The following is a 24,980-nucleotide window of genomic DNA, read 5'->3' as shown; positions in this document are numbered from 1 at the left end:
GATTACTGAACACCTGGCAATGATTAATGTTACTATGCTAACCTTTGCAATATGCGTATTCAATAGAGCCCTTTCAGTGTACAACCACAGCACTGTAGTGAGTGTACTCAGTGAGTGTAGGCCTATTTACAAACATCCACAGCATCCACAAGGTCCAAGTGCCCACGGGGACCCAGGTTGGAGTCCCGTGGTCATTTCCCAATCCCACTCCATCTCTCTCTCTCCCACTCGCTCCATGTCGATCTTCACTGTCCTGTCTAAATAAAGGCAAAAAGCCCACAAACACAGAATGCTTCAAAAACATCCACAGCATCGTAGAATGAACAAAACAAGCAAACAGCAGTAACACTGGCAAATAGATATGAAAATTCTTTAATAAAGTATTGTCGCTTATGCAGAGTAACACTGATAATTGCAATCAAGTTACATTCATGTGTAAACGCCATTGGTATGAGGCAGAAGCCAGGCTAGTAGACGAGTGTTGGCCATCTCAACATTAGCTGTTCCTCTTCAGTATCCATGACTATGCTTCCTGGACCCGGCTGGCATGCACCACCTTTGCACGTTAATTTACTCATTAACACTCAGTTATTGGTTTTCAGCGCATCGATAGTCTTGATCAATGAAATTGGAGAAGGAAAAAAAAAACATCTTTTTAACACTGGAAGCATGCCAACACATTCCATTGGACAATGGACATGATGTCTTCGGGGATGCTAGGCTCGTTTAGACCTGTCAGGCGTTACAGCACACATAGCGGCGTTTGACCGTGTTGGGGTGGCATGTTAGCGGGCTATGTGAATGCTCGCGATGACTGGAGACGTGCAAAAAAACAAACGTGCCAAGGGGTGCTTTTTCTGCCGTCAGTCAGTCTAGATGATTGGACATAATGGGCACTTGGTGATGCAACACATGTATCATGAACGCACCATTCTCTCCATTCAGTCTCTCACTTATCTCAAGACTTGCTTTGTCTTCTATTTCTCAGTAGGTCTACACACAAAAACATACGACTATTCTTATCCTCTCTTTTACATAAGTACTGAATATATGGGAAGGTTTAGGATGGGGCGTTGATTTACCTATGGGAAAGCAGTAGGACTCTCTGATCAGCTTTGTCATAGGGGAAATGCATCATGACCTTGTCAGATGAGACCAAAACAAACTGTAAAAAAAAACAAGAAACATACTTCGTCTGCTACAAGTAACTGTACCGGTATGTTTTGTACAGTAGAACAAAGCTCCATTCCCAACTGAGGAGATACAGCTGGGAATGTTATCCCACATAACATATCTTGGAATGACAATGAACTTGCCAGTGTTGCAATCACTAAATGTTGCACTTCACTGATAATGTAGATATATATTCATCTTCAGCAAATATCTGAAAGTTTAACCATTCCACATATCAAGCTTTTTTTTAATGACAACATGTCAGTGCAACAGTCAGAAACGACAACACTCAAAAATTGCATAAACAAAACAAAACAAAAAAGCCTTGCTTTGGAACAGAGCACACTTAACTTTGGATAAATGTCATACTCTCGCAAACGGACTAGTTCTCAACCATTTGAGCTCGCATAAGCACAATGACATGGTCCAGAGCGTCCACTTGTATGGGAAATTATACTATCCTTTCTACTTTCTCTCATTCACACATTAAGGTACCTGTGACCCCTCAAGTGCTATGCCACTGTGGATAGTCCATCACTTCTCATGTCACTCCTTTTAATTAACTCTAACAGGGGGTCTTCACCAGGCGTGTAACTAAAAGCGTTCCGTTTGTGATGCGTAAAAGCAATTTTAGAACACTGGTCTATTTTCAAAAGTATGCACCAAGCGAATAAAACGCTTCAGTTACGCGCCCGGTGTAGCGCCCCTGTCAGTCCCCGTGTGAGGGTTGGCAGAGAAAGGCTGATCAGGGACATCACAAGCTCCTCAGCTCACAACCACAACGAGCCTCATAGGAGCAAGACGTTTGTAAACAAGATACAATGTTAAAACATACTGTAGGCTATGTCTTTTATATATAATCATCTTAGCACTCTTAACAATAATCAGACTTTGGGACAAAAATACAAGCTTTTTTTTTCCGTTCTACATATCCTGTTCTTAGCCGATGCCATATTTCATCTATGGTAAATCTCAGTTACACCTAGGAGTGGTTTTGGTTACAGATGTAATATCAAATACCTTTATAAAGTAACATACGTATAGTGTAATATTTAGGTAGTGGCACAGTAGGTATACAATGTAAAATATTTTGTAAGCTTTTGAAAATATGTTTGGGGCTATTTTTTTTTCTTTCAGGGTCAACCTAAGCACTGCTATATGGGCAATTTGACTTCACAATGAATATATCCAGTAGTCTGCTGTGTGTTCTCTCTCCACGTGTCGTTAGCTAGCTAATACACTCCCAGTGGGTATATTACTTGCACTGGACAAGCACATACAGGGCCACTGCATGTCCAAGCTAATGGCCCACGTTAAAACAAATGGCCTCCTCCTTCATTGGTGGGAGACCGAGTTCTTTTTTCCGCCGCTGCCTCCGGCCGCGTTGCTGTTCACGTCGAGGCCTGCGTCGCGCTCGGCCACCTCGGTGGGAGCCGCGGGGGCCGGGGGGGCGCCGGCCGCACCCTCCCCAAGCAGAGGGCCCGCGCTCTGGGCCTGAGAGCCCGGGCTGTCCCTGCGCTCGGAGACCAGGGGGCTGGTCAAGCCCAGGCTGCTGAGCGCGTCCAGAGTGCCGTCAGGGTCCACCATGATGTCGATCACTGTTGGCAGAATAAGGAAACTAGATGAGGCCTTTAACGTTTAAATGAATATAATTCACATGACATCTCATACATATAATGCTCAATGAAACACATGAAGGAAACCTATTTAACAGGTTTTGTGATGCCATCTAATCATTGCTATATAATAATATATAATAGCATATAATAGCATACAATAATAATAATAATATAATATAATAGCAGATAATAGCTCAGCATTGAGGCATATGGGTACACCACATACCCCCACATAAACATGGATCCTAGGAGAGTCCTTGTAGTTGAGTCACATGATTCCAGCCACATTCATCTTTAAACTGCTCTTACCGACTAACTGTTTCTCGATCCTCTTCAGATCCTGTAGAATGGAGGAGATCTCCTGTAAGGCAAAGAGATGCTGATTAGCTGCAGACAGCTTCAGGCAGATCAGAAAACAACAATTCAGTGATGGACCCCTGAGGTACTAATGATGAACTGTTCGGTTGACTAACACGTTGACCTTATTTTCCATGGTAACAAGGGAGGAGCCATCTTTGTTTATCTTGTGTTGGAACTTCTGGTTGGGCAGCTGATCCATTGATACAGATTGAGAAATTGGGTAGATACAACAAAAAAAACCCAAAGATCTTAGAGCGGAGCATGTAGCACTCTCGAATCTTTGATAAAAACTATGAGAAGCATAGCATGTGCAGCCCGAGGCTGTCACGATAATTGGAAGAAGAAGCACATTTCTCTTTGACAGCAGTGTCTCAGCTAATAAAAGGAAAATGGAAGCCAGTGTAGATCATGTGTAGACTATAAAAACATCATAGGGCAGCTGTATCATTGTGCTCAGTGTAAACTGTAGCCACAGTCATCTTCCTTAAGTTCTGCACACTGAAGATCTGAAAATCTGAAACTGACAAAATGTATCCATGAGGACAGGATTGCTGAGAACAAAACCTAAGCCTTTCCCCACCTTAGTGCCTTGCACTTCAGATCACAAATAAATAAATAATAGACTGTCAAAGTCTCTGCTTCTCAAAGAGGAAGCGTTTGACGGTGTGCTTTACCTGTCTGCCTGCCAGAAGATCTGTCTGAGCTGGCCTGGGTTTGAGGGAACTATGGAAGGGATGCACCACTGAGGCACTATTGAGTCAACACATCAATGTATTGTTCAATAACACGCCAATAAACAGTGTGTGTGTGTGTGAATGTAAAAGGGTCAGTTGAACCATTGTCTTCAGTAGAAGATGTAACCATATGATCTTTGCCTTCCTATAGGTCTCGTGGGGAATAGGAACTGAATATATCCCAAATCAAGACCTCATTTAAAACCACAATGAAAGATGTATCCGTAAAAAATGTAAGCTCTGACACCCATGACAGGATGATAGGCTCAACCATGCCTTCAGCACTTCTGACCTTAATGCCTTGCACTAAATAAATAATAGGCCCTCAAAGTTTGGGGCTCTCAGAAAGGAAGCGTTTGACAGTGTGCTGTACCTGTCAACTCCTCTTTATGACTCTCTTTCTCGGAGCTGGCTTTGGGCTTTAAGTGAAGGGCTTTGGTTTGGGTCGGTCGCAACGGCCGACGACTTCTCCTGCGGTTGGATTTACGGCTCGGTGCCGCTAGCCAGGCAGTTACTCCTCACACTTAATCCACACGAGCGGGCCAGGCAGGCCATAAGTCAGACCCGGCGTCTAATTAAACCGAGCGCCCACTTAGAGTTTTCTTCTTCCAGGAGCTCTGCCATGGTTTCCGAGGCATCAAAAATCTTCAGGTGCCAGACCTTGACAAGAGTTATTTTCAGAGGTTGACCTCCTGGCTTCAGAAAGTAAAAGTCCTACCACATATTTGCTTCATTTACTATACCAGCTGTTCCCAAATAGCACAAATCTTCAGCCAGGTAGATCAGCTAATTGGTGATATCACCTGTGTAGAAGGAATAACAGGACTTTTACTCTCAGAAGCCAGATGTCCACCTCTGTTTTTTTTCAAACTGTCTGATTCTCTCAGCGTAGGTGTCATTTCAGGAAGAAGAAAACCTGGACCTCCCTTTCCACCTGTCTGTTCTCATCTTGGAGATGAAGATCATGAGAACATTAAGTACCTGTACATGAAAGTGCAAGTTCTGCCAGGAACTCTCTGACATCATATCACTAACATCCTGTGTGAAGAAAAAACATCCCATAGCCTAAAATTTCAAATAATACACAGATATGGTCTTATTATGGCTTCTATGCAAGACCTGCTCATAAAAACAAGCGCCCTCTGTTTCATTTGTAGGTGACTATATCATAAATACTTTCAATTGGTTTTCCCGTCTATAAAATGACTCGACTTGCGTCCCTGTCCAGGTGAGGTGTCCTTGTCTTTGAGGAGAAGATAATAATACAAGAAAGTCGAGAAGAATGAATTGAAGAAAGAATTGAATGTATATCAAAATAATGATCCCCTGAAAGGCTAAAGTGAGAACAGGTACTGCAGAGCTGCCAGAGAGACTTTATCAGACAACCATAAAGACTGTTAGGGAGACTTAAATGGTGAGAAATGGTCTGGGTTTCTACTTCAGAATTCAATCAAGGACATCCAGTCCGGAAGAGTATCCTCCTTTGATTCATGGAAGTTTCATTTGTCAGTAATACAGTAATCTTCCAGGCTGCCAAAAGGACCACTACCGGAGAGGCCATGGGTACCATGACGTTTAACGTTTGATTAGCAGCCGGCTAACTTGGTCTCTGGACAAACAATCTTTGCTCCTGCTCAGCCACCCCCTTCTCATTCCCATAAGAGTGTTTAAAACCATGGCAACCATGAGGATGAGGGTAGAGTAAGGCGAGCTCATGTTATCACATAGAATAGAGCTCCCATCGCTCCATCCGCTCCTAGTTTATCACTGCCACTACCCACAGAGAGCCAGCTGGGCCAGCCGCTGGTTTGGGGCTGATAAGGAGAGAGAGCCAGCGCTGACGCAGGGCCGCCGTAGCGACGGACCGTTTCGGAGACGATTGCTGGGATGCAGATGGTGGGAGAGGAAAGGAGGAGGGCTTATAAAATATTCACCACACACACACACACTCACTCACACACACACGCGCACGCACACACACACACAAACACACTCACTCACACACACGTACATACACAGACACACACACACGCGCACGCACACACACACAAACACACTCACTCACACACACGCACATACACAGACACACACACACGCGCACGCACACACACACAAACACACTCACTCACACACACGTACATACACAGACACACACACACGCGCACGCACACACACACAAACACACTCACTCACACACACGTACATACACAGACACACACACACACGCACACACACACACACAAACACACTCACTCACACACACGTACATACACAGACACACACACACGCGCACGCACACACACACAAACACACTCCACTCACACACACATACACACACACACACACACGCCGACACACACACACACACACACTCACTCCACACCTGCGTACATACACAGACATACACCGCAGCAGACACACACACAAACCACACTCCACTCACACCTGCATTACATACACAGACACACACGCTAAGCGCACACACACACACAAAAACACTCCACTCCACACACCGTACATACACAGACACACACACCTGCGGCGTGCACACACACAAACACACTCACTCACTGCAATGTACATACACAGACACACACACTGGCCATGCGCACACACACACAAACACACTCACTTAATGCGATACATACACGGCATACACACCAGCGCGCACACACACACAAACACACTCACTCAAACACACGTATATACATAGACTCACACACAGCGCGCACACACAAACATACACACTCCACACACACGTACATACACAGACACACACGCCAAGACGCGACACACACACAAACACTCACTACACACCGCGTTACATACACAGACACACACACACGCGCACGCACACACACACAAACACACTCACTCACACACACGTACATACACAGACACACACACACGCGCACGCACACACACACAAACACACTCACTCACACACACGTACATACACAGACACACGCGCCGCACGCACACACACAAACACACTCACTCACACACACGTACATACACAGACACACACACACGCAGCGCACACACACACAAACACACACACACACACACACACACACACATACAATCTTGTGTTCTAGCTGTCCAAAAATGCGGCGTATGTGAAGAAGTAGCAGGTGAGTTAGACTTACTCACCGGCTCCGGTCTATCGGCACGTAGAGAAGGGCGACGAGACATGAACACATGTATGGATGTATAATTTATAGACTTTAGTGTTAATGCGGGTGGGCTGCATGAGCTATTGCGACAGGAGAGAGAGAGAGAGAGAGAGAGAGAGAGAGAGAGAGAGAGAGAGGAAAGCAAGAGAAACAAGGAGGGTCAGAGTGAGTCAAAGACAGAGAGAGAGAGAGAGAAAGAGAGAGAATGAGGGAGGAAGAGAGAGAGAAACAAGGAGGGTCAAAGTGAGTCAGAGAGAGAGAGAGAGAGAGAGAGAGAGAATGGCATACAGAGAACTAGACAGAAAAAAACACAAAGTGGAAGACACACAGTGACAGCTCTCATCCTGGTTGAAGGTCTTGAGCAGTGAGAGAGAGTGAGTGAAAGAGAGAGAGAGAGAGAGAGAGAGAGAGAGAGAGAGAGAGAGAGAGAGAGAGAGAGAGAGAGAGAGAGACATGTATGGTCTATGTGTGTGTGTGTGTAGGGGAGGGGGGGGTATGTTGTATTGTACTGTTTTTGTCTTTGTCCTCCATCCTTCCTTTACCCTCTATTGCCTCTATTACCCTTATGGATATTCAAAGTTCAAAGTTTAGATCTATGTATGTTACTCATAAATTGTTTATACACTGTTATGTATGAATGCTTTGGCAATGCAAATGCCCTTTTTGTCATGCCAATTGAATTTAATTAAATTGAGAGAAAGAGAGAGAGAGAGAGAGAGAGAGAGAGAGAGAAGAGAGAGAGAGAGAGAGAGAGAGAGAGAGAGTGTGTGTGTGTGAGAGTGTGTGAGAGAGAGAGAGCACACTCACCTGGTTGGAGGTCTTGAGCAGTGGCATCTCCAGCTCCAGCTGCATCTTGCTCTGGATCTCCTCCCAGTTCCTGTCCTTGTCCTTAAACAGGATCCTGAACAGCACAGAAAACGTGTTCTAGCATCACTCAGACACCCATTTAGCAGTAAGCATGCCTTCCAGTGTCAACGCCATCTAATGGCGTACTTATGCTGCAGGGGCATTGCAGAACCCACATCAGCAGCAAACATGCTGTGTTAGCATGTGTGGCGTGAACACACCACTGCACATGTTGATAGCAGACAAATTTGATAATGCTGCTGTGTGATGTGAAATTGATATTTACTTCCGTGCCACAATGTGGGAACATTAGACCCCAAACAAAGAAAGCAAGTGTTTGTGCGCTGCTGTGGTGGTTGTGGTCAGACAAGCAGTTGGCCTTACCGTATTTTGCTGGTCGTCTTCTCCACCGCCTGCCTGATTTTGGCGGAGAGCTGGGACACGGACGCGAGCAGTAGACTGTCCATCACGGCCTGAGGGGACAGCCATGCAATGATACAGCACAGCATGTAAGGGCTAACATCTACTGTGCTAATGTCATACTACCGTACAAGATGGAGTCAAAGGAAACTAACATCTACCAGGAGACAGTCAGAGACACAGCAATGCAATGATAGTACAGCATGTACGGGCTAACATCTACCAGAGCTGCCAACTCTCACACATTGTATTGGCGTGAGAGCGCGTGGAGCCAATCAAATGAATGAATGAATGAATTTCACAGTCAATGTGTGAGAGATGGCAGCTCTGCATCTACTGATGTGTGCTAATGTCATATGGAGTCAAAGAAAACTACAGTGGGAAGTCCTCAAAAGCCATTATCCTACGGTGTTTAAACCCTAGATAGATAGATAGATAGATAGATAGATAGATAGATAGATACTTTATTGATCCCCAAGGGGAAATTCAGGAACCCTGAATTTAAACCCTGTTAAACCCTAAACCCCCATGTTCATGTCCCCAGAGGGTAGCGCTGTAGCTGCCTGGCAACTTTAGCTTTTGGCTGCAGCAACTTGAGCCAGGTAAAACCGATTGTTTTTCGGATTTCTTCTTTAAACCCTGGCTACCATGTGTGTCTTAAGGCCTTTGTGGTTCTACTTCTAAGAATAACATCACTTCATTTGTTTGGCTACAATTACTTGCATTAGATGGAAAAGAGAATAAAATCTATGGCGAGAATACACCACATGTAATTTTATGTAAATTAAACTAAAACAGAGATCCAGAGGAGGAGTTTCTTTCCTCAAGCCATCCGCACCTTGAATATATAAAACACTCTAAATGCATCACATGGACTTGCCACACTGCACTTACAGACGCTATTGACCCTCTACTCTCGCAATCTGCGTAGTATAGGCCTATTTATTAAATTATTCTAAATCTCTTTATCTTAATCTTTATATTTATATATAGTTAGTGATACCTCCACACAGGAAAGATGAGCTGCTAAATGCCATGTCGCTACATATTTTACAAAGTATCTCTATGTACAGAATATGACAAATAAAATCCTTGTATCCTTGTGTCTTTGTACTTTTGAAAGCATCATGCATTTACAAGTGCAACCCAAGCATACATGGTTCTATCAGATATACTACATTACACTATACCAGTGTTTTTCAGCCTTTTTTGTGCCACGGCACACTTTTGACACTTAAAATGTCCCACGGCACACTAACATCCTGTGTGAAGAAAAAATAAACATACCATAGCCTAAAATTTCAAATAATACACAGATATGGTCTTATTATGGCTTCTATGCAAGACCTGCTCATAAAAACAAGCGCCCTCTGTTTCATTTGTAGGTGACTATATCTAATTTAATTGTTGTTATGAACTGGATGTTGTTATGTGATGATTTTGTGAATACTGGTTATAGGGCCCCGTTGTACAATGCCTGCATACCACAAATAGTGCAATCATACAATCAATGAGAGCATGTGGTTATAAATTCTTTGATGCAACAGTTGCTTTTCTGGACCAGTGAGTGACATTTGGGTAATTTTCTGCAGCACACCTGATGATCTCTCACGGCACACTAGTGTGGCCTGGCACAGTGGTTGAAAAACACTGTACTATACTACACTACAATGCATGTTTATATCCTTTATGTAAATCAGGCAAGTAGGTATACTGTATGTCAGTAATAAGGACCCATTCCTTCTAAAATCCCACTTTCTTCCCGTCTGTGTATGGTGGCTAAGAGATGACAGGTTACATCTCTTCTCCCCTCCTCCCTCTGAGAGGCACTGAACTGTATTACATAAGTGGGATGAAGTAACAGCAGAGGCATTTGGGATTCCAGCATCTCAAGCACTGAGCAAGCGCTCCTCTCAATTAGGAGACAAAGGAGACCTCTAGTGGACATTGGCTGTAAACACAGGTCTGCTGACAGTACTCACACTGCATTGACTACAGCTGGCACCATAGCAATATGAAGGCACAAAATTAAGGAACCTTTCAAGTTAGACTATTGAGAACAGGACCATGCCATTGACTGTGCTATGACTCTGAAGGTTTGATAACTAGCTGATTCAAATGGCTGGAATTCATAATGTCCTCAAGATAAACTATTAACGGTGCACAGACCACACAGTCTTTATTAGTCTTTATTCCTTTATATAATCATACAACTGTAAAAAAAACAACAGATAACATTAAGGATGAGTCATCTGCTATTTCCCTGAACTCCATCTTTAACAGTTATTCGGAACATGATAAGACTGATTTCATCCCTAGAATGTTCCAACAGGCTCTACACAAAAAAATAAAATAATAATAAAAACATATATTAACATTTCATCAAAATAGAACTGTATTAGCATATAGGCTTTTAACCAAGGGACCAAAACTACTATCTGTCCAGCTGGTTCACTGTTCAGATGTTGTTGTTTTTTTCTCTGGGAGGATCTAAGAAATTAAAGGTTTCTAGTCTTGCGTGTTGGACAGGGTCCGAGACACAAAGAGGTGCCAGTTTAGTTTGGCATGGGCGGGCGCTCACCTCGTCTCTGTTCCAAGTGCGGCGTCGGAGCGCACGCAGGTCCTGCCCGTTGGCGGCCTGTGGGCGGAGTTCCACGCTCGTGGTGCTGATCTCAGGAGCGCTGCCCAGACTCTCCGCAAACACTCGGTCATTAAGCTGTCATCACGACAGACATACACACAACATATCACATAAGTGGAATTAGTCTAGAGGGCAAGATGAACATTAGAGGAGCTGTGTGGAATACTCTAGGTATTTGAGTTGTATTTAAGACAGTGGCAACACATGGTGCAACATGGAGGGTATTACACAAGAGCCATCCCAGTGCTAGCTGGTTTGCCTGCTAACGTCAATGGATATCTCAACAGCACAGACCCTAGGTGCATTTATTTTTTTAACTTTTTTGTTAAAGACAGTTTAAGGTCATTTTTGGATGTTGTAAACAAAACTGCATATAGTAAAGTACAGTATATGTAAACGGCATATAGCACCTTTAAAAGGTTAGACAAGAGGGTTTATACAGGTGTGGGGATGGGCATGTAGTAGAGATATTCATTGTGCCCACCAAAACCAATACTTAATACAAAACACTAAAATCACAGCTGGGTGCCTTTCATTACATAGAAACGTGCATCAACTGTATGTATCACAAGTTCATTGTTTAAACATTACCTGTCTAACAGAAACCATTAAAGAACTGGACAGGGGGACAGTTTACTCATTTACAGTTGGGTCTTTTTTTCACAGAAAACCAGTGCATGACGATAAAACAGGCTTACAGGCACAATGTTAATCTCCTATCCAAAGTGCAAAGCTGCATTTAAAGTGCCGCGAGGACTCTCCACCCTTTGAGCTATATGTGCTACGCACGACCATGCTCTACTAATTCAAGTACAGCGCGTGTGCGTGTGTGCGCGACCAGGCAGATGAATCACAGGCCTTGGCCACATGCGTGACCCAGCTGCACTCTGAGAACGTGGCACACGGCGCTATCCAAAGCGAAGGCTGCGCCGCGGTTTTCACTGCACTGAGAATCCACTGCACCCTCCACTTTCTACTCTCCAGTCTCAGTCTATTGAATAGGTAGTGAGGAGGCCGATGCAGATGATCAAAATACTGTACAAGGTATGCTGTATGTATGGCAGGGGTGGGGAACCTCAGGCCATCAGAGAGTTTGAACAGGCCCCTGAGGTAAATTGGCCACTACGAAAAAAAGTAGCTCAAACTAACAAAATAAATGTTAAGAATAATTCAAATAAAATATTAAGAAATTACTAGCAGATCAGCAATATTTTACTAGCTAAAGAGTATGACTCAAAAATGATTCAGTAAACATTTTAATTTACTACTATGTTTGAACGGGTCACGGTCGGGTGAACACTTCACACAGAACAAGTTACTTTTCACACACAGTGTTTCCCATACATTGACTTATTTGTGGCGGCCCACCACAATATCAACATTGACCACCACACAATGATTTTCCAGCTTGTACTAAATTGTGCTTAAATCTGGTTAGCATCATAACTGCTGTGCTAATTTGTTGAAAACTGTTGTATTGAAGTTAATTCTGCAAACCAACCACCACAAATGGAATTCAATTCTGTGGGAAACACTGACACATATGCAAGCGTGTCCTCGCTGACAGGTGGCTAGCATGGCCAGTGTAAGGAAAAGGAAAGGTGCATGTGGAGAAAGGCCCAGAGGATCACGTTTCTGCTGAAGTGAGGCAAGCCACTGTGCCTTGTGTGAGGAGAAACGTTTCTGCTGAAGTGAGGCAAGCCACTGTGCCTTGTGTGAGGAGAAACGCTCACTGTAATGAAAAAGGTTAGCCTGGAGCGTCTTTGCAGTTCAACACGTGTTACAGTTCCAAAGTGTATGTTGAGCTCTGTGAAAAAAGTTTGTATCGCCCTCAAACATGTTATAAAAATGAGTCTATGTTATGCAGTAAAAGTAAAAGTGTGACGTTCGAGAGGTAATATAGTGTGGCATGCTGGCCGCAGATGATGGCCATGCACTGGGGCATTAACATTGACCCACATCACAGGGTCATCACTCTGCTCCTCACCAGGAAGCCCCTGCCACCACAAAACCCTTCAGGGGACTTTCAGCTTCGATAAAGAGAGACCTATAACTGTTCTCTTTAGAACCCTGTAATGGAATGCTCTCTGTAGGACCGAGCTAAAATGTCCACATATGCAGTAGCTAGGAAAAGCCGTTTATAGCTTCAAGGAACTACCATTTTGGGCGAGGAACCATTATATTTTTATTGATACCATTAGGATTTGTTCTTCCGTAAGAGCTGGCACTTACCACAGAGGGGTCCGCAGCAGACGAAGGGCTGACTGAGTCGATCTCTCCGGCTACGTCATGAATCTCACGAGCCAGCATGGCCAGGTCTTTAGCCAGGTCTTGACTGATTCTGGAACAGTTATTTAGGGAGATTAGCTAATAGCAATAGCAGTTAACAACTATGTCCAAGATCCTCTAATAATGACTGTGCACACAAATATTGCAATATGCAATGCATGCAATATGTAGTACACAGGTAGGGACAATTTGGTACAGTGATATCGGCATTTAAAGCACAGACTGCAGAAGTACAAAGTGCACCAAAGTATATATATAAATCTAGTGATGTGAAGAAATGTTAATTGTGTTGATGTGCAGTGCTAATTGTTCAGAGTGCTAATTGTGTTGATACTGTGTACTGTGTTCATTTTTCCAACCTGTACAATTGTTCTGATCTAAATCTAAATCACAAAGCAAACTTGGTTGCTTATATACACCCCTCTGCAGTTTAATTTTCAACATCACCCACAGTGTAGAGGAATGGCCAAAGCACGTGTCACACAAAAAGTATAAGTAGTTCTTCTGTAAGTATATACTGTATTTAAGTATAAGTTACACTCTTTTGATCCTGTGAGGGAAATTTGGTCTCTGCATTTATCCCAATCCGTGAATTAGTGAAACACATTCAGCACAGTGAACACACAGTGAGGTGAAGCACACACTAATCCCGACGCAGTGAGCCGCCTGCTACAGAGGCGCTCGGGGAGCAGTGAGGGGTTAGGTGCCTTGCTCAAGGGCACTTCAGCCATTTCGATGACCTAGTAGTAGGTGAAGACCTAAGCCCAGAGCTGCTGGTTGCACACCTGAATAGGGCGAGAGTGGTACCCATTCCCACTGGCCACACCAGAGTGTTGTCTGAGAGAGAGAGGCCGTCTGAGACACAGACATCTAGACAACAGCACAAGCATGTGCAAGCAGGGAAACTGCAGTAGTTGGACACAGCATAGCTGAAGATACAATTAACAGTCAAACAGTTAACTCCACTACCTTTTTTTTTTGTTTACCATCTTGTGAACAGTGAATGGAAATGACCCTAGTGGTTCAATATGGCCATTATATATTTTTAAAAATGCTTCCCAGGAACTAAAGTAAACTTGACTACCCAAGACTAGAGTCGACTTAACCAAAATAAATCCAAATGAATAGTTGATCTGTTGATTGTTACCTGGCGATCTCCTCGCTGTGTGCCGTCCAGTCCCTCATGTAGTCGTCCTGCTCGCGCGAGTGGCGCCTCACGCCCATTGGACTGGGGGTGGTGGGAGCGGAGCCGCCCAGCTGGGTCACCCTCGGGGCCAGGGGACGGGGGCGCGCGTTCTTGGTGGGGTGGCGGTTGGAGCCGAACTCGTCCTCGGAGGTGGAGGCGTACTCGATGGGCATGCGGCGCCAGCGGTTGTTAGCTGCGGAAATGGAAGCGTCCAGTAAACAGAGATGCATGTGAGAGAGAGAGAGAGAGAGAGAGAGAGAGAGAGAGAGAGAGAGAGAAAGAGAGATAGATAGAGAGAGAGAAAATGAGAGCTACAGAGAACTAGAGAGCGGTAATTACATTTAGGACTCAATTCAATTCTCACTGTGAGGCGGTCAGTCTCTCCCCCACAGGCCTGAGGTGTGCTTATAGGGGTTTTCCCCCCTCAAAGCAAATCACATTACAGACAGAAAAAGACACCGACCCAGGGAGAAGTAGAGTGAAGATAAAGCCAGCTGCAATGTATTAAACCTCAACATGTATATCTTTATTTATTTGACTGACGCTGGAGATTGAACTCACAACTTTCCAGGCTACTGCATGCAAACCCAGCTCCTTAGCCACTACACTACCGCCACCCCAACACTACGAAGTCATTCACAGAGATAGTGCATCTTGCTGCGAGAAAGCAAATGGAAGCCTTTCTTGTCCCTGTGTCTACTTTTGGCCTGGCAACGCATTAATCTACAGCAGTAGCACAAGAGGGAGCCAAGTATCCCACCTGCAGTAGTGTTGTGGTTGTAAGAGGTGACAGCCGATTTATCTGGGAGTTTGGAAGCACTGTTCGCCCGGGCCCTCGGAGCAGCAGCCACAGTGGAAGGGTAGCCACCGGACCTGAAGCCCGCTCAGGCAGCACTCTCTGGGGGAGGCCGCAAGGGCAAGCCCCTGGACCGGCTGGAGGTTGCTTCCGAGTCGCTCCGCGCCGACGGCGAACTGACGCGCGGCCTCCTTGGCTGGGCCAGCGCCTCGATCCGTGATAGCGTCCTTCGGCCGGCGGAGGGCCTGGAGGCTGAGCTGGCCGTCGAGGCCTCCGACGCCACGGACAGCCGATCGGCGTCACCCAGGTCCACCTCTGGAGGCTCCCGAGGAAGCTTCGGCGGGAGGAGAGAGGCTGGTCGGTCTCAGCCCGCTGAGCGACATGGCTTGGAGGCAGGTGAGGGCATGACGGGCGCCGACCCGGACGAGGCGGTTCTCCCTCGGCCGGCCCGGCCGCCTGCCGAACCGGCCTGCGTGTGCCCGCGGCCCCTCGACGGAGCGGGCGGAGGAGGAGGCTGCGTGTCGGAGAGCAGCGAAGAGTTCAGATCGTCGTCGGTCAGCTCGAGCGAAGTCCACGCCCGCGAGCGCGGCCCCCCTGCCGCCGCCGCCACCGACTGCTGAGACGACCTCACCTTGTCCTGCGGCCCACCTTTATTCGCCGCGGCGTTCGCCGCCACCCTCGGCGGCCCGGCTCCCGGGCGTCTCTTCTGCGCCGCCTTGCGGCCGCCCTCGCCCCCGGCCTGGCTCACTGTGCTGGTCGTGTCGATATCCGACTCCGGCGACATCGACCCCTCCAGCGAGTAGCTCGGCGGGTCGGCCAGGTCCGACAGCGTGGTCTCCAGGAAGGCGGCCACGGCCTCGTTGTCCCTCAGCAGTGTGGCGGCGTCCACTCCGTTGCTCGGCCCGCCGGGGTCTCTGGTCTGCGTGGAGGCGGCCGCGGTGGCGGTCGTGGTCGTGGTGGTCAGGCTGTCGATGCACGGGATGAGCTCCAGGGGCACGTTGGCGCTGGGCCTCTCCACCGTGAAGCTCTCCTGCCTCAGTAAGGGCTTCCCCAGCTTCTCCTTCTCCTCCTCCTTCCTCCTCCTCCCATCCGCACTCTTCCGCTCCCCACTGCCCGTCGACTTGCACGGGGAGCCGCCCGGCTGCTGCTGGCCAGTCCGACGGCCTCCTGCCTCAGAGCCCGCGCCTCCAGCGGCTTGCCTGCCGCCTCTTGCCCCCGCTTGCTCCCTGATCACAGGGGGGCCTCCTACGGCCCTGTGGCCAGCCCTGGGCAGCTCCTGGAACTTGCTCTCTTTCTCTTGGGTCTCCGTGTCTTGTTTCTCGGAGGTGGCAGGCCACCGCGCTGGCCTGCTTCTGGACCCGTCCAGGGTCATCTCCTCCAGCGGAGGCTGGGGGAGGGTCCGCCTCTTGCGCTCCGTTTGGCTGGACAAGGGAGCTGAGGCAGAGCTTTGGGAGACTTCACCGACATCAGCTGGGACTAAAATAGAAAAATAACAACAACAACAACACAAACAAACATTATCAGGCATAACCAGAGCTGAATGATGATTTATAACTTCAAGGACATAATGATGTGCAACAGCAAAGAAATGGCAGTGATGGATTTGTTTTATCACTTCTTTAACACTACCTTGTAATAACCATATTGACCATGTTCTGGTCTTAAGGGGAAAAAACTGCCATTCTTTTTCTCAGAATTAGAAAACACAAATTTAAGGAGTTGCCTCCAGACTGTGTTCTATTGTTATCACAAACTGCTGAGACTGTCTTGCATGACATTTTCAGTGTCAGCAAGTGTTGTGAAGGGATAAGGTTACTACCTTTCTCGTTGTTGATGTACACGTGTGATTCGGCCCCGGAACCTTCCGGATCGGTCCTCACGTGACTGGCCGCTAAACTGGCCCACTGTGAGACCCAGCGAGGGCCACCCACCACCACCAAATCCTCTGGCAGGACCTGCGACCAGGCAGAGAGACTTAGACAGATCCCCTCCACAACCAGATTAACCCACTTTAAAAAAAAAAATGAGTCATCTAGCATAGAAAAACAAACCAATGGAAATAGCAGTGCTAACATTGACACCCTACGCTAGCATAAACAGATCGCTAATCCTGTGTGTGGACTGCAGCTGAAAAGTCGAACATCTGTTGCTTTTTTTTGATGGCTGATTTAGACTTGTGCAGGAGAGTTTGTGTATACGGAAGATCAGTAGGGTACTGACATGTCTGTTCTGAAGCTATCTCCTTGCAGTCATCTGGTGCACTGCAGAGGCTGTGGGTGGCCACAGTGGTTTTAGATCAGCCTACTGCCTGTCCTAATGCAGTGCATATTGCACCTTTTAGCTATTTACTCATCATAGCTCCTTCAAGGTTTTGAGCTTATGCTTCTTATTATAGGTCTTATTATAGAATCATATTGTTTATAGCATGTTATTATAATATTATTACTATTTTATTACTATCGTTGAGTTGTTATATTATTACATTATTACTATATATCATATTATTATGTTGTTGTTATTATTTCATGTATAACCTAAACTCAGGCCTCTGTATACTGCTGGTGTATTGGAGTGAAGGGGTGGAGTTGCTAGCATGTTAGCTGCAGCAGTGCTGTACTGTACGGCACCTCAGAGCCCATGTGGGCGGCTGCCCTCCTGCTTTCTACTGCCCCCGGCCTGGGGCAAATGCTGACCCGGTCCCGCTGGTGCTCGGGGTAGCGGAGCTTAGTCAGAGCCTGGTTATCCTCCACTCCGAACACCTTCCCAGCACATACACACAAGCAAACATGCCATATGGCGGTCACTCTCTTAAAGCTGACCCCGATGCGCTTGCAGAATACATTACATTCTGGCCAGAGAGGAATGGAGGTGCTTGTTATAGTGGTGATGGAATCTGATAGTGGAGTCTGGATGGGTTTTGACAATGATTTGAGCCATGGTTCTTTAGGAATGGTGGACAGCTATTTGTAAGAAATGAATACAACATTAATATTTATCTCTTAGGTCTTTGTGGTAGTAAACAAAGTCCTATTATCGACCAAGACAAGACTTCAACATAGACACTTTATGGTGATGGCAAACTATGACAATGCACATCTGTGGAATTATGACATCAACTCATTTACTGGCCCCAAGTAAATGGAACCCTTGTTGGCATGACTGAAAAACATACATAAATATATAAAATGCAATAATGTATACAATTCTTAAGACCTCAATATGAGTTCTATTCACAGACTGTTGCAACTCTGCCTTGTGACATGTTCCTTTGCTTCTATGATCTAAGGTGCAACTTTGGCAAACAGAAACAAACTTCTGAATGACTTCCAATAATAAAAATGGCGGATCCCCTTAGTAGCTGCCTCACCTTGTCAATCATCCGTCTGGCCTCCTCCACCTCCTGGCTCCCATTCTCGAAATCGATGGTGTACGTGCCCCTGTCGCTGAGGTCGTCGCTATGGCGACCCCTCTGCGGCCCCTCCCGGGGGTCAGCCGGCGTTTCCCGGGTCCCTGCGGAGGACGGGCCCGATTTGGGTGCTCTGTGCGAGGAAGAGGAAGCAGCGGTGGCAGTGGTGGCGGTGGCTTCCTTCGCCTCCCCTCCGACGGGCGCCATCTTCTTGGGTGCCACCAGGGGGCGGTACTTGCGGTTGTCGGGGTGATACGGGTCGTCCCGGCCGGAGAAGGCTCCGTCGGCCCTGGCGATGCCCGCGCGGTGCCCGCGAGTGCCAGCCCGCTCCTGGAACATGGCACGGCGCGCGCTAAACTGATCGCCCAGGAGGTTCTCTGAGTCACTCTGGGTACCGTCCTCATGCTTACTGCCTGAGAGGAGGGAGAGAAAAGAGAGAGAGAGAGAGAGAGAGAGAGAGAGAGAGAGAGGGGGGGAGAGTGTCAGGAAGAGAGAGAGAGAGAGAGTAAAAGGAAGACATGAAGAGAGTGTGAAAGTGTAACAGAGAGAACAAGAGAGGAACAGAGAGAAAGAAAGAGAGAGAATGGGAAAGACATGAGGAGTGAGTGAAATGGTGACAGAGAGAAGACAGAGTGAAAAAGAGGGAGAGAGAGAGAGAGATGGAGAGGTAGATTGAGATGAGAGAAAAACAATAGAAAGTGAGAGACAAAAAGGTAGACAGAGAAAACTGGAAACTGGCCAAAAACGTCAAGAGGACTCAGTCAGTGAGGGAGAAGATGCATGTTTATGGGATGTACTGTGACAGAGATGGAGAGATGGAGAGATGGAGAGATGGAGAGATGGGGACTAGGAGGAAGAAAAACCCAGTGCAGGAAAGGAAGGAGAAAGCAGGGCACATGTGACTGAGCATTTCATACTTGCAGCCACAAGGAGATGAGCTCATACACCCTGAGGCTCCAGTGATGAAAGTGTTTATTGTGTGTGTGTTTATATTTTTGTATTTTTATGTGCACCTGTATTTTTACAGTGTACAGCATTTTTACACTATGTTTATAGCTGTGAGAACATGCTATAAATAAATAAAAAAATAAAAAAATAATAAAATAAAAATATATATATATATATACATATACATATGTATATGTGTGTGTGCAATGTGCATGGTGTGTGTGTGTGTGTGCATAGTGTTTGTGTGTGTGTGAATGTGTGTGTGTGTGAATGTGTGTGTGTGTGTGTGTGTGTGTGTGTGTGTGTGTGTGTGTCCACTCCTTTCCTACCTCGGAGGCTCTTCAGCTGGACAGGCACGTCACTCTTGACGCTGTCTCCGTCGTCGTCCGCCGCGGACTCGGACCTTGCCAGCGGCAGCTCGTTCTGGGCCAGCCAGTCGGCGACCTTGACCTCCGCCGCCACCATGGCGGCCTGCAGAGCGCTCAGCTCCTCCCCGGCCCCCCTCTTCGGCCGCGGCCGGTGCTCTTGGTTGCCCTTTGCCGCCCGCTCCTTCACCATGACCTTCCCCGGCGCCAGAGTGTCAAAATCGATCGTGAAGGAGGCGTGGCCGTGGGCGGTGGCCTCTTGCGAGGGGGTGGGGTCTGTGGCCTTGGCGGCTCCTGAACCCTGGTGGCCTTTGGGGGGGACGTCACTGTTGCCACCACCCGACGTTGAGGTCTCTTTGGAGGGGATCTCAAAGTAGCTGGGCTCCTGGCCTGGTCCTTGGCTGGGCCCATGAACACCTCCTGGCATTTGTCCATCTTTAGCCTCTGCAAGCCAAAATGAAACCAGTAAAGGAACAGCCCACAAAGGAATGGTGAATTCTTCCTTTGTGTGCTGTCAATACACATGTTGCCCCAGGAGCATGAATTGGAAGTATTTGATTGGTTGTTGAGCTGAAAAGTCAGTTTTAATGTCAGAATCACAGAGGTGATGTTTATATTTTTATATTTGTTGTGTGCACACGTGTGATCAGTGTTATAGCTGAGACGTCAGCATCAGCATCTTCAACTGACTATTAACTTCTGCTAAAAATATTTAGTCTGCTCTGTCAAATTTACCCCAAACACATATTCTAGGATAGTTGTTGACCATCTGCTCTCTCCATCGAAAACATATGCAATAGGTTCATTACTGTGTGTGTGTGTGTGTGTGTGTGTGTGTGTGTGTGTGTGTGTGTGTGTGTAGGTTCGTTACCGTGGGAAACGAGTTCGCCTGACGTACCTGGTTCACATCTGGCCTGTTTGGGGTCTGAGGGCTTGTTATCCTGCTTCACCGAGTTCTCGTCATCGGCGTCTCCATCCCCCCACCAAGATGGCTGTCCGTAGAGAGGGGTCCCTCTGTGTAGCACCGCTACATCAGCTGCCATGAGAGAAGCACTCCCATTCAGAATACAGTATAGTGAAGCCACACACTGAACTCCACAACACAAGCATGCTAGTGAGTCTGGCTGGAGAGAGAACCATTCCCATTCAAGAATAGTGAATAGTGCACTTGGCTGTTTAATACATGAAGAGTTTGGTTCAAAAACGCTATAATTCCATTTTTAACAGCATTAAAAAAGTAACTTAATTGTGTATTTTAGGTAATATCAATACAATTGATGCAATTGTGTTTTGTTGATTGGGTAGAGATACAGTAAATTAAACAATAATACGCAATTACAGTTCTACTGAAATTACTTGGAAAACAAAATGTAAAAAAAAAAAAATGATTTATCAAAATGGAGGATATAGCGTTTTGGAACCAAACTCTTCACATACTCTTATTACTATTCTGTACTGTACCAGACCAATTGCACCACACCACATCTAGTACTTTTGACTCAAATACTGCACCTTTTGCGATTCAGTTCTGACAGTATTTAGTAGACCAAGTTAACTCAAGTGTGCACGAGGAGGATTTAAATCATTCCTAGATCCGCGCTCACCTGCAGCCTTGTCGTCTCCTTTGGGAGCGTCGGAGGGTTGGGCTGGGCACTCGTCGCTCCCCTCAGCACCTTTGGGTTCTGCAGTTCTGGACCTTTCTCCCGTGTCCACTGGCTTCTTGGCCAGCTGCAGCTGACTAGTGAATTTTTCATGCTAGCAGATGGAACATATATGACAGCTGAAGATTCAGTAATGAAAATGACCTTATGTGAAGGGCATCTAATCCTATCTATCTTCCCAGAATACAAATAACTACAGTATTTCTGCACATATCATACTAATAATATGTATCAAACAAACTACTAACTAACACGTCAAACTTGAACTTAGACTTCAAAATCAGCATAACTGATACCTTCCGACTCCCTCCACTTTGCAGTATTGAAAGACACCCATGTCATGATGCTAATGTCTGTTTTGTGTGTGTGTGTGTGTGTGTGTGTGTGTGTGTGTGTGTTTGTGTGTGTGTGTGTGTGTGTGTGTGTATGAACGCACCTTAAGTGCCTCCTCTGGGACATGCAGCTCCCCCCGGACCACATTGAACAGGTTGGTATGTGCTCCAGGTTAAGGACAACTTAGCAACAAGCACTCGACATTTCAGCTGAACCACCAGTTTTTTTTTTTTTTTTTTTTTTTTTTTTTTGGGGGGGGCATACTGTACTAAAAGTGCCCACTATAGTTCTAATGTAACCCCATGGCATGATCTTAGACTGGCAGCAAGTGAATGAGGACTTAGATGAGGGCTACTGAAAGTCACAGACCCCCCAGAAAGGATATCATAGCCAAACCTCAGCTTATCTTCCATTTTCAGGGTGGTGTAGACCTGTTCTTGTATTCTGACATCATTCACAAACGTCTGCATTGGAGAAATAAGAAAGAAGTTATGGAACCACAGGCGTTCAGAATAATGTAAATAAATTCAGTAGGCTTTTAGGCATTATACACTCTTAAAACGAATGTGTTGAAAACAACACCACTTCCGTTGTTTTTTAACACATCTATGTGTCCAGATAGGGACAACACAGTTTGTGTGGTTTTCTTTTTTTATTTGTTACACAATATGTGTTGAAAATAACACAACTTGCATTGAAAACAACACAACTTGGTTTTTTTTAGCACACCTCTGTGTCCATATAGGGACCACACATTTGTTTTAAGAGTGTAGCCTAACTTACTCCATTAAGGCTCCCAAGGTCCTTTACTCGGTGCTCATCTGTGTCAGGGTCGTAGTTGATGACAGCGTGCTGTTTATCAACGCTGCGAGACTGCAGACAACAGAAATGGCAGACATCAACATCTCCAGACACAACTACAAAAACCCACACCATGTCTGCTGGCAGCAGGCAGACTGAATCATGGGAAGTGGAGTTTTTCGTTGTTCACCTGAAGCATCAGTTCACAGTCGTCTCGGCCCACGAAGATCATCTCGCGGGGCAGTCGGTGGCGGGTGCCCCCGCTGCTAACCAGGAACCAGGAGGTCAGACTCATCTCTGCGCTCTCAAGATTCTACTCACATCTGACCGCTGACCTCTACGCCATCTTAGTTAATGAGGCGCTTCACCTTGGAGAGGAAACATACGCCAGAAAATATACAACATTCTTTGAGCTGTGATCACTGCAAAGGGACCACAAACAAGAATACACTTCATCTAAAACTCATGGTCCTTTGGAATATATTTCAGTGGGTCAGTTTAAGTTAATATATATATATATATATATAGGTATGAGTATGTATAGGTGTATATAATATATATACACCTATACATCCATACATTCATCCCTCAGTAGCTCTGCAAATATTTTTTTATCTAGTTCTGTTTCTGTGTATCCAATTACAGGTATCATGTTTTCCCACAGGGCCACATTGGATTCATTCCTGGTGTATTTGTCTCTTGCACTGAGATCTTCCCATGGGCCATCAAGCGTTTCTAACAATAGCTGGACAACAAGACATTCAATACATACCCTACCAGCCAAAAAATTCCAGAAAATTCCACCCATTCCAGCCCAAATAAGATAATTCTTTCCTCAATTCTGAAAATAGAGTTCCACACGGAATCAAATTATACAATCTGCCCAGTCACACCTAGACAGTGTTCTTTTCTTACACAGAGCAGGGAAAGCATCCCAAACGCTCTTAGTAGATGAAATGTGATGAAGACAACCAATGGGACAATAGGCTAGACGTCTTGTCTTTCATATCATACTGCTGAGTATTGTGCTAGCTGGGCTACTCGGACACAGAGTAGCCATCCATCTACTAATGTCTGGGCCAGAAAAAAAAACCTTACATCATTGTGTATGACCAAATAGTATGAGGAACACACCCTCAACACACCCTCGATGAGTCTGTTCACTTAGAGTGTCATCGGCCTATACACGCCACATTCTCTGACAGATTTAGGACGCTGAGAAATGTAGTTAATTTCTCTTTAAAGAAAAGGCATAGCATTACAAGACAGCCACAGCATTTAAATAATGTTTATAAACTGAGTTTTCTATTAACCTTATCACTCTAGACCGGTCAAGTCATTGTCAGGCATTTTCACAAATAGATTTTGCATTTGCATACATCCTAAAACAGTCAGACAGACATCTCGTGTGCTCAGAGGCTGGGTCGTGCAGCACAACCCATCACACCGGGAAGTCTTGGAAGTATGGTTTGGCCTTAATAGTGTGCAGTCCAGCGTGAAGCTGATCCATGCTAGCACATCACGGTTACCCATTCCTCCTCTAGATGGATCGCATTTTCAGTCCTGATTCGAAGTGATATGAATAAACCAATTGACCTATTTGTAAATGTAGCCTATTAGGTAGAATATTATAGATTCATAGTATTTGCGAATTTGTTAATATAATATTAATACACTATTAAAATGCAAACCTATTTCAACTGTGAGCCAACCTGAAAATGACCACACAATGGCTGGCATCTGATCGAAACCCTGTGTATTGACATTAAATTATCGATACTAACAATGTCAACATAGCCTACACAATAAGCTGCTTTGTTTCCAGATCAGCGCAGTGTTTCAGATCAACAGAATATCTTTATATAGGCTAGAATTTACAAGAGGTGCTTGAACATATGCGAAATATATGTTCTATAAACGCCTACAGTACATTTAGACCTTTCCATAGCGACCTCCGAGTAGGATGCTCACAAGATGTTTCCCGTTAATCTCCGTACTCTGGTAGGCAAGAAATAAAGCTGGAGTCTCTGTTCGACACTTGTGCCATTGATTACCGACAAAATTCAAAACACTGTTGTCAATACCTTATCTAAAGGATCAGCATCATGTGTCATTTCCGAGTCATGCCGAGGCCGTGCAGCAAAGCAAGACGCGAACACGGCTAATTAACCATCTCTATCATTCTTGCCATCGTTTAGGGTTGAAGGAATTAAATTGTCTGTGTGG

The 24,980-nt window shown here is 45.8% G+C and overlaps 1 protein-coding gene across 1 annotated transcript; it reads right to left on the bottom strand.

The window, feature by feature from the left end:
• Positions 1-356: 356 nt before the first annotated feature.
• Positions 357-24,980, bottom strand: cep170ab (centrosomal protein 170Ab). The gene is given in 19 exon segments (XM_048247235.1): positions 357-2,771; positions 3,102-3,153; positions 7,870-7,963; positions 8,293-8,381; positions 10,910-11,044; positions 13,202-13,310; positions 14,406-14,637; positions 15,205-16,716; positions 17,060-17,195; positions 17,868-17,999; positions 18,608-19,059; positions 19,924-20,403; positions 20,858-20,995; positions 21,564-21,714; positions 22,057-22,115; positions 22,339-22,417; positions 22,737-22,826; positions 22,945-23,122; positions 24,839-24,980. Coding segments are annotated over 18 exon segments (4,308 nt in total). The 5' UTR covers positions 23,050-23,122; positions 24,839-24,980; the 3' UTR covers positions 357-2,508.

This window comes from Alosa alosa, chromosome 7 (genome assembly GCF_017589495.1).
Source record: "Alosa alosa isolate M-15738 ecotype Scorff River chromosome 7, AALO_Geno_1.1, whole genome shotgun sequence".
NCBI lineage: Eukaryota > Metazoa > Chordata > Actinopteri > Clupeiformes > Clupeidae > Alosa > Alosa alosa.
This window is presented reverse-complemented; position numbering and strand designations above follow the sequence as displayed.